The 10301-nt window shown below is 45.9% G+C and overlaps 1 protein-coding gene across 1 annotated transcript; it reads left to right on the plus strand.

The window, feature by feature from the left end:
* Positions 1 to 4730: 4730 nt before the first annotated feature.
* On the plus strand, positions 4731 to 9413 carry atxn1l (ataxin 1-like). Its single transcript, XM_079295628.1, has 3 exons — positions 4731 to 4831; positions 5657 to 6825; positions 7433 to 9413. The coding sequence occupies exons 2-3, from the start codon at positions 5779 to 5781 to the stop codon at positions 8867 to 8869; spliced, it is 2484 nt and encodes an 827-aa protein (XP_079151754.1). The 5' UTR covers positions 4731 to 4831; positions 5657 to 5778; the 3' UTR covers positions 8870 to 9413.
* Positions 9414 to 10301: the final 888 nt, after the last annotated feature.

Raw genomic sequence — 10301 nt, forward strand, 5'->3', positions numbered from 1 at the left:
AAAAGAAAAGGTGGTCACAGAGAAGAAGAAGGACGAAATTATCCTTTCTCTTAATCAAAGACTGCTTGAAAAGCAGAACGAGAATGCCGAGTTCAACCAGGTTGTAAAGTCCTTGAAAGAGAACAACGAGATGATGGCCACGGAGGCAAAATTCGAAACTGAGGAACAGAACTTGCTGAAGCAGACCATCCTGGACCTGGAGAGCTACGCTAAAACGCTCCAGGAACATAACATCAGCCTTCGAGAGCTCACCAAACAAACTGACAAGGGGAAGGAGCAGTTTGAAAAGGAGCAGAAGAAGCTGACCATCCTGGACCTGGAGAGCTACGCTACTCAGAAAGACAGCGAGCTCATCCGGAGCGAGGCGGACTGGAAAATAAAACTCACGGCTCTGGCAGATCGGATGAGAAGCGAACTTGCTGCAATTGAGGAGAGCTTCCAGAGAGAGCAGGATCTGCAGAGACAGAGCAGACAGCTGGAGGAGGAGTGGCGCAACCAAAAGGAGGACGACATCAAGCTCCTGACACAGCAAAACGCTGACCTCCAGGAACATAACATCAGCCTTCGAGAGCTCACCAAACAAACTGACAAGGAGAAGGAGCAGTTTGAAAAGGAGCAGAAGAAGCAGACCATCCTGGACCTGGAGAGCTACGCTACTCAGAAAGACAGCGAGCTCATCTGGAGCGAGGCGGAGTGGAAAATAAAACTCACGGCTCTGGAAGATCGGATGAGAAGCGAACTTGTTGCAAAGGAGGAGAGCTTCCAGACAGAAAACGCTGACCTCCAGGTAGATAACCTCAGGCTTCAAGTGCTCGCCCAACAAACTGACAAGGAGAAGGCGCAGATTAAGAAGGAGGAGAAGAAGGCCAGGAAGGAGGCGGAAAATACGCTGAAGGAGGAGAGGAAGGAGGCGGAAAATACGCTGAAGAAGGAGAGGAAGGAGGAGGAGAAGAGGGAGAAGAAAGAGATGGAAGAGAACAAGAAGAGAGAAAAGGAGGAATTGAAAAGACAGAAGAAGGAGAAGAAGGACAATGAGGAAAGAGAAAAGGAGGAAGTGAAAAGGCAAAAGAAAGAAAAGAAATTGATGGAGAAGAGAGAGGAGAGGAAGTAGAAAAGAGAAGCAACATCCTTTCTCTTCTCCTCACTCATCCCCACTTCTAACCTATCCCCACTTCTACCCTAACCTACCCGGCCTTAGTTTTATTTTGTATATTTATGTGAGTGGCAACATTTGCTCAACTTGAGTTGTGCTTTGTCTGGTAGTGTCGCTTCATTTACCGCTTTTATTAATCGTCACTGTCTCTAAACATATGCGACGTACTGGAGACACACTGGTTATAAACTGTCCGTGTGAAGAATGAACCTATAAGAGTCTGTTCATTCTTGGTTCAAGACTCTGGTCTCTTTGACCACTTTTCTCTTTTTGGAGAACGTTATGTGAAATAACTTCTCTGACTCAAGCATTATTCTCCTGCTCTTCCTTCTCTTTCCTCGTCTCTCCCCCGGTGTGTGTACATCTCACTCGAGTCAGGAAACTTGTCAGAATAGCCATATTTGATTGGCTGAGCTGCATCACGTGATGTGATTTGCAAACTGACAAGGGGAAGGCACAGTTTAAGAAGGAGGAGAAGAAGGCCAGGAAAGTGGTCGAAAAGATCCTGAAGAAGGACAGGAAAGAGGAGAAAGAGAGGGAGAAGACACACACACACACACACACACACTTCTACCCTATCTACACACACACACACACACACATACTTCTACCCTATCCCCCCCCCCCCCTCCCCCCGCACACACACACACACACAGACACACACATAGGCACACACTGATACTCCTCCGTGAATCGCCACCTTAACGTGGTGGAGGAGTTTGCGTGGCTCAGTGATCCTGGGAGCTATATGTTGTCCGGGGACCCTGGTAGGGTCTCCCAAGGCAAACAGGTCTCAGGGGAGAGCCCAGACTAAGAGCGGTTCAAACATTATACATTGACATATTCATCATATTCATGACATATTCATATTCATCAACACTGCCATTTATTTTGCATTCATATGACTAGGTTATATAAAACTTATCCCTGAAATGTGTTGCAGTGGATGTGAAAACAAGTACAGAATCTTACATAATGTGAAAAAAACATTTGTCAGAGAAAACCATGGATTATTTTTCCTAAATCTTTCAAATTTTGCAGTACCTAATAATTGGAATTGGTACTTTTCAGAACCTTTTGACCACTGATCAAATTGCGCCTGTAGTGCAAAGAACTGTTAGTTAGTGTTGTTTACTTTTTTTATCAGATATTTTGCTTTATTTCAATTTAATTTAGTCTTTCAAATGCTCTATGGCGCGTTTGACCTGAAGAAAGAAAATTAATCCGTTTCATTTTGAAAAGTCAGCTTTTTAAAAACCAACATTGCTCAGTTCAAAATTTTGTTTCAAAACAAAACTCCTGCTCTCTTCTCAGGTCATTAAAACCAGGTTTTGTATCCTTACTCCACGTTTGTTCGTGTTGTTTAGGTGTGCTTGGGTGACCCACATTTGTGCACTTGCCCTGTATTCACCAAGCAGGAGCCATGCAAACACATATGCTGGTATCAATAACACACACACACGCACACACACACACACACACACTCACACACACACACTCAACCCTGTCTTGTGTGCAGTTGTGGTGCAGAGGTCGGCTGTGGGACTGCGTGCTCGGCGATAGTCGTCTCGTCAGAAGTTGATGGACGAACTAATAAAAACAAAAACTTCAAGGATGAAGTCAAAGGTGTATTGTGTATTTCACTATTCACTGTATACGCTCTGTGGTGATCTGCTGGTCACACGTGAAGGTGGGCATCCTTCATGACTTCAGCAGTCTAACAAAAGGAAATTTGAAACTGCTGCCAAAATAACTTTGTGTGCTATTATATTTAATATTATTACTGTTCATTTTGTCATGTGCTTTCTTGCTGTTGCGCTCATTAAAAGTGTCACATTTTACAAATGATTTATCATGTTCATGTGCTTGAATGTACAAAATCACATTTGCATTTGTGTTATGAAAAACTTTCGATTAAATAATTAACATTGCGCAAATTTTGTAATTTTTAAGAGGTCAAATATGAAATATTGCAGGATTTAAATGATGGAAGACTTCACATGCAAACTCTATGCAAACTATAAAGTTAAGAGAAAAGGCTCCTTCAGCCTTTATCTGCTCTCAGTTGGCAGTATTTGATTATCCTGAGTTATGTTTAAGTGCGGCTTTTGAAAGTGATCTTAAAGTACCATTACGCTTTATGTCGCCCTAACTCAAACAGCTACAGCGTTTACAAGTCTTCATATTTTGTACTTTTGTACAAATATTCCGTGATACTTTATTTAGTTTTATCAATCTGTTCTATCTTTATTATTACTTTTACAACTTAGATATTTCTTCTGCTATTATTAATAAAAAATGAATCTCTTTGTTCCCAAAGAAGTCCTTCACAATACCATTACTATCAAATCACATGAAAACTCAATTTTGCACTACCAGCTTCTTAATTTCCTTCCTTAAGTTAACGTCAATGCTGTCAACACATCCAGGACCATACTTTAAACTGTCCTGATTTCAATCACCAGCAAAATACCAGCTGGTGCATCACAATTAACAATTTTGCATACATATACTGTATGTATAAAACAATTACTTTTATTAGAGCAGAGTTAGATTTCAATTAGCCTGTAACAATCTTTTGAAATGGTAATTTTTTTTAAACAACAATAAATGACGAGAGTAAATGATGGATGAGATGATTTATTCAGTGTTTCCTTTAAAAAATAAAGACTGGACAAAATAATCCACAAATATATACAATGAGCGGACGTTTCAAGTCACGGTTTGCGGCTTTGAGGAGGGCGAAGGACACAAAAAGGAGGACTTTCCTTTTCTTATCAATGCTTATTTTGTTCTGCACAACTATTGTGAAGTTCACAAATAAATACTCTCCAGTATGACAGGGACTTCCAGTCACCAGAGCTACGAGTGAGAGATGTGTGTTGACCAAATGTATTGCCCCAGAATCTAGTAAACTTTGATTTGTAAGTGTTCATTTTGAAGCAAATTTGATGTGTGTGTATGTGAGAGAGAGAGAGAGAGAGAGAGCGATGGCCTGCAGTGTTGTAATTAAGTTTGAAAAGTAAAACTTTGTCAGTTTGAGTAACACGAAAAGCTAGGTCACATCTACTGTGGATACGTCTCTATCAGTTATTATTATTGTTACTATCAGCAGGAGGTTTCCACATTTATTTATTTTTAAGGCTGAAGGGGCCGATGCATTCAAACACTCTGAAACCTCTTCAGTGCACGTGGCACCAGCTCCCCCTACTGTATACAACCATCACAATGTAGATTTGATGCATTTAAATGAACTCGGAGGTTTAGTTAACTACCGTTGCATTTTTTTCGTAAAGTTCACTATTGTGAGTGATTTTAAAATATCTTTCTGAGATAAAATCACATTTAAATGTGAATTAAAATGGCATCGAGAGTATTATATTTGACAAATATCTACAGTTCTACAGTACAAATATTAGTTGGATGTAGTAATGGGAGGGGAGGGAGGCAAAGCGTAACGTATGTTGATGTCTGCTCTTTAGTGTACGTGCTGGATGTTTGTACGTGAGAAGAAAAAAAACAGGAAATTCAATAAACTTAGTGGCGTCATCGGTGAGCGCCTCTCTGCTGGCCTTCGCTTCGAAATGGGTTCGACTCCTCTGCCTTGATTTCTTCAATTGTCCCTCCGCATATCATAACTTTTTTTGAAGAACAGCCTGTTCGCGATGACATTTGGAGGTACGTCCACACAACGATGCAAAGCGGAGACCTCTTTCATCGGCCTTCTGCGCGTTGCCATGTTAGTTGCGAGCAGGACTGGAGTCAGTTAACGTTAACGTTAGCTAGTTGTAGCTGTGTTAGCCGCGAAGCTAACTAGCCGCAACCTTTGGGCTGGTGCCCAGTGATGCATTATAGCGATAACTAATATGCCTCGTATAACGTTATCGATCATCTGAACTCAGCATCTACGATTAATGTTGGTGCATAACGTGTCATGCTGTCACTTTACTGTGTTTCCTAGAAAATGATGACTCTCAAGTCGCTAGCTAACTTTAGCTAAGTTAGCCACTGAGCTAGCTAACGGTAAACATAGTTAACTTAGTGCGAAGTGAAGTGTAGCGGTAACTGGAATAAACTGAATTGTAACTACGTTTATAAAACAGGGGTTTCTATCTAGTGCTGGTCAGTAAGCAGGTTTACTGAGATAATTCTAAAGCAGAGCAGTTCACTGTTATTTGTTCCACTAAAGGACCTGCAGAATGAGTGTCCCTGGTGAGAAAAATCAACTATCTTGTATATCTCGAGCCGGTGAAGTTCATCTTGGGCCAGTCTAATGGTTTATTATTCAAATACACTCTGTCAAAGAGACTGATGACAACATTCTCCATCAATGTCTGTCTCTACAGTGACAGACGAGTGTAGCAGCGCCGTCATTTCCAACCTGAAACTAAAAAAATCTTCATCTAATTTGACATGTCTATTAATCATTTCTGTGCAGTACGCACCGTGAGAAAAGATTTGAATTGTGCCAACGGATACTTTGATTTTTCTTCTTTGTTCTAGGTGAATTGGCAGTCGAGGTCAGCCCGGTGATTTCAGAACTGGTTCCTATGCGGGCCGACTGGCTTGCAAGTTTCAGTTCCTGTGTAGTACAGTAAAGGCACGTGCTTGGTCAGAGGATTGCTATGAAACCAGCTCAGGAGCGCAACCAGGAGTGCCTGCCTCCTAAGAAGAGGGACCTCCTAGTTAGCAACAGCAGTGGAGCTGCAGGGACTACTGGAGGAGTCGGGGCTGGTGGCAGTAGTAGTAGTGGTGGTGGTGGTGGTATTGGAGAAGATGAAGTGGTTTCTATCCAGAACTGTGCAACCAACAGTGATACTCAGGGAGGGGCCCCGTCTGGAGAGTGGCTGCGAGCTCAGCCGGGGCTTCATTATGGAGTGGATAATTCTGATAGCATACCAGCAGTGCCAGTTGACCAGTACGGTATGCTCTACAAAGTGGCTCTTCCGTCTGTTACCTACTCGCCTACCAGTCTCCACCCAGTGTTAAGCCACATCTCTCAAGCCTACACTGTACACTCCTCTCTCCTGCAGCATCCAGGCCTTTCCTATCCTCCTCTCGGTTATGCCCAGATCCCTCATTCCTCTCTCCAGTTCGTTAGTTCCCCTTATGCAGCGTTACCTTATGCCCTACCGCCTGGCTTTGTCCCGGGATCCTTAATCTCTCCCTCAGGCACTATTCCCCAGCAACATGCTGTGTCCCACCTTGTTCCCTATCCATCCGTCATACAGGAAGGTGTTGTGTCCCCACCTCCCCAGGCCCAGGTCGCTGCTCATACCTTTGCCAAAGTTTCAGCATCCAGCGGTGTCCCGCTGATGCTGCCTTCAGAGCAAGCTGCCCAGCAGCACCTCGGTAACGTAGGAGTCCTGCCCATGACAGAGCTCAGCTCTCGGGGGATGCCCGTCTACTATCACCCTCAGGGCGCCAGGGCCACCAGAGACCCCCACAGTGCCCAGCAGGAGAATGACCCAGAGATGAACGGAGGCGATAAAGAGCAGGGAGCTAGGGAGCTTGTACTTGACTCGGCCTTCGCTGCCAGAAATGCACGTCTGCTGCAGGGTGCATCCAACTTTGTAGCCCAGGAGTACAGCCAAGACAGAGGCTCGCTGAACCGAAGGCTGGAGGACAGGAGCTCACCTGGCCAGCGCAGCACTCCAGACATCGACCTGGAGGTGAGACTCACTGAACGACTCCTAATGGGATTTATGACTCCTGTTAATCTCTGTTCCCATAGTTCCAACTTTCAGCAGCAGACTAGTGACAGAAGCATGTAAATGTACCAAAAGGCAACGCTTTTAAAAATAATCCTCATGTTGATCAAGCAATAAAATATCTTTTATAAGTTTTATACAGACGGGAATACTTCAACATAATGAGAAATGACAGTTTTTACTAATATCTCACACCTTTTCTTTGCATAATGATACGAGTACATTGTTATAGAAATTTCGGTTGTTTACATTATTATTAACAGACTCTGCTTTGTGCTGTGGGTCTGCATGTAATTGTGCAATCACTCACAGCCACAATTTCTACTTTGTGCCAAAGCTACGCTATTTTTGGTTGCATGGAGATGCTCATTGAAGCCCTCGGTACCTCAATGAATCAGTTAAATCAGGGTTTACTCAGCCACACAGATGTTTCATCCTCTCATGCCATAATTCTGTCTGCTGCTGTGGAAAAACATTTGAATGTCTTTTTGTAAGTTTTAAATTAAGTGTGTTTCAGCAAAATTACAAGTTATCTGTCCAACACTAAATTCCCTTAATCCACTATTAGGTGCAGCAAGTGGTTGGTCGTTTGGCTTCCCATGGTGGAGTGCGAAAGGAGGTCTCCTTTGCCCCCTTGAACCTCTCTCAGGGTGCCCAGAGAGCCAGAGATGTCCATGGAGAGGGCACGGGCGTGATCTCCGGGCGGACTGCGTACACGACCCAGGCTGTGAGTTACAATGATCCCAGAGTGACCGGACTCCAGCAGCAAGCGGGACAACCGGGCCATGCTGTCATGCTTGCCAACGGGCAACCCGTTCTTATACCCTTGGAGTATCACCTGCAGCATCACCCCCAACCGCCACAGCAACACTACCTAGGACAGGCTAATGATGCCTCAGCCAGCCACGCGTTTACCACCATGGCCTCCCCTAACGCAAGCTTTAAAGCCTCCGATTCCTCAGCCAGAGTGTGCCTCCTTGAAAGGGCGGAGCTGACCACAGCTCAGCAGCAGCTGCCCCAGCAGCCCCCTGTCCAGCCTGCAGCAGATGTGGCTCAGGCCTTAGCTCAAAGCCTCGCTCCGGCCTCGGCTCCCTCCAACCCGTCACACTTCATGAAGGGAGCCATCATCCAGCTGGCTACCGGTGAACTGAAGCGCGTGGAGGACCTCCAGACTCAGGACTTTGTGCGGAGCGCCGAGGTGAGTGGGGGGCTCAAGATTGATTCCAGCATGGTAGTGGACATCCGTGCCAGCCAGCAGAGACCGGGTCTTGTGTCGCTTCACTTCACCGTGGGGGAGCAGCAGAGCAAAGTGACCATCGACGTGCCCCCGGAGCACCCTTTTTTTGTGTTCGGGCAAGGCTGGTCGTCCTGCAACCCCGAGCGCACGGCCCAGCTCTACGGCCTGGCCTGCCATCATCTGCAAGTAGGAGACGTGTGCGTGTCCATCACCCTGCAGCAGCAGCTTCAGCCCCAGCAGCAGAAACAGCCCCAGCACCATCATTCACAGCAGCAACAGAAACAGCAGAACCTGTCCAGGACTTTGAGCAAAACCAACGCCACATCAAGTCACCAGCTCATGGGCCCTCCGGCCCCCCAACAATCAAGGCCTCCGTCTCATTTCAGGCCAGACCGCATTCACAGAGAAAGACAGAGGGATGGGGAACAAGATGTGGTAGATATGGAGGAAACCACACATTTTGGGGTTGTCGGGCACTCTGAGTCGCCCATCAGAATAAGTAGGACCTCAGCAGAGCATCCGAGGAGCCAGAGCAGCTACCACTTGCACACAGAGGGCTCTGCTTTTGCAGGGGTGGGGATGGGAGCGATGCAGGCTGCGCTAGGTGCGTCTCAGAGGCGCTGGTCCTCACCTGGCCTCCAAAGATACAATATGAAGGGAGACGAAGGGCCACGCCCTCAAATAAGCACCACCGGCCACACGAGGCCCTCTTTCATCCCCCAGGAGGTCAAACTGTCGATCGAGGGGCGCTCTAACGCAGGGAAGTAGCATCACATTTGGTAGCAGCCATAGAGGAGACTGCCACGAGTGAGTCTGACAAGGAGAGAAAGAGGAAAAAAAAAAGAGTGCGAATGTAGCCTCAGAATGTTTGAGATTTTGCACACCTAAAATATACAAAAGTACAAGGTCTCTGGTGAGAAGGTCCGGTCCGGTTGTCACTCAGCCAAAGGATACGCGCCTGTGGTTTCCCAGCCAGCTGAGGTCCAGCAGAGACATCACAAGCTGAGTAAAAAGTATGTAGCGGATGAAATGCCTCCCATAGTCCTTGCACACTGCAGTCCTCTTCCTCCCTCCCTCCTTTTTGTCATCACTTCCTCATAACCCATGCTTGGAGGTAACCATCGCATTCAGAACACTCTTGCTTCCTTTTTGACCAAACCGTCTCTCTGGAAGACCGAGGACTTACGAGGAACGTTTGTAGCACAGCGAAGCTACCAACTCTGCAGGTTCTGATCTATTTTTAAAAAAAGATCCCAGCCGTTGATCCTTTCTCTCCTCCATTCCTAAGATCCCGTTTCCTTCAAAAGCATTTAGCCAAAAAAAAAAAAAAAGTGGAGTTGCTGACATCGGCAGCTCCTGCGGTGATGTCGGCACTGTTGCCGCTAACTTGCCGCTATCTCTCTCTCTCTCTCTCTCTCTCTCCCCCCCCCTCCCTCCCCCTTTTCAGAAGGCCGCTCTGCAATGAATGGGATCCTCTCTCAGGCCAAGTGTTGCACTTGTCTTACAATCGAAATAGTGATAAGTCAATCAGCATGTCTGTTCATCAATCAGTGGCCATTCAAAACAAAACTCTGCTCATACCCTCTTGTTTAGGGCCTTAACGTGTAAGTGTGTTTTGACTAATGCTTTGTTCTCTTTGATAACTAGAGGTATCGTGCATTCCAGTACCATCGGTGAAAGTTTCCATCACTCAGTGTTTTAACTGTTTCTCACTTCACATCCTGAGCGACACCCTCCCTCCTCCTCACAATACCTCTAAGCTTTCCAGACCAGACGGGTGACTTTTTAAACAAAGTAATTGACGGAGGACGAGGAGGAGGCACCTGTGGGAATGAGAGACCACCCTGTCACATGACTGGCTGCGGTTCTGTTCAGCCTGAAACCACAGGAGAATGGAGGGGTAGTGAGTCAACGACGAGGTTTTTATCTTTGTCCTAGTTACTCTTTGCTCTAATTGTTATTTTTACAGCAAGCGGCTGTACCCCCCCCCCCCCCTTTCTGTCCATCCGAGGCGGGACATCTGACCCTCTTAACACCGGCCTTGATGCACTATCCTGGTGTTCATTTTCAATCTACGCTTCAGTATTTCTACACAAAGCAACGCGTGACAAATTCCTCAAGAAGTCATTTCAGATGAAACTGCTTCTCTTTTGGTTCTCCGGCTCACCGATGGAGTGTTCTTATGTTTTTACTCGAGTGC

This window comes from Melanostigma gelatinosum (assembly GCF_949748355.1).
Source record: "Melanostigma gelatinosum genome assembly, chromosome: 2".
Classification (NCBI taxonomy): domain Eukaryota; kingdom Metazoa; phylum Chordata; class Actinopteri; order Perciformes; family Zoarcidae; genus Melanostigma; species Melanostigma gelatinosum.

Excerpts from the sequence above, each read along its gene's own strand:
- atxn1l (XM_079295628.1), top strand. The coding sequence starts at position 5,779 with ATGAAACCAGCTCAGGAGCGCAACCAGGAGTGCCTGCCTCCTAAGAAG. Across the intron at positions 6,826-7,432 it reads CTCCAGACATCGACCTGGAG|GTGCAGCAAGTGGTTGGTCG; the intron begins GTGAGACTCACT and ends ATCCACTATTAG.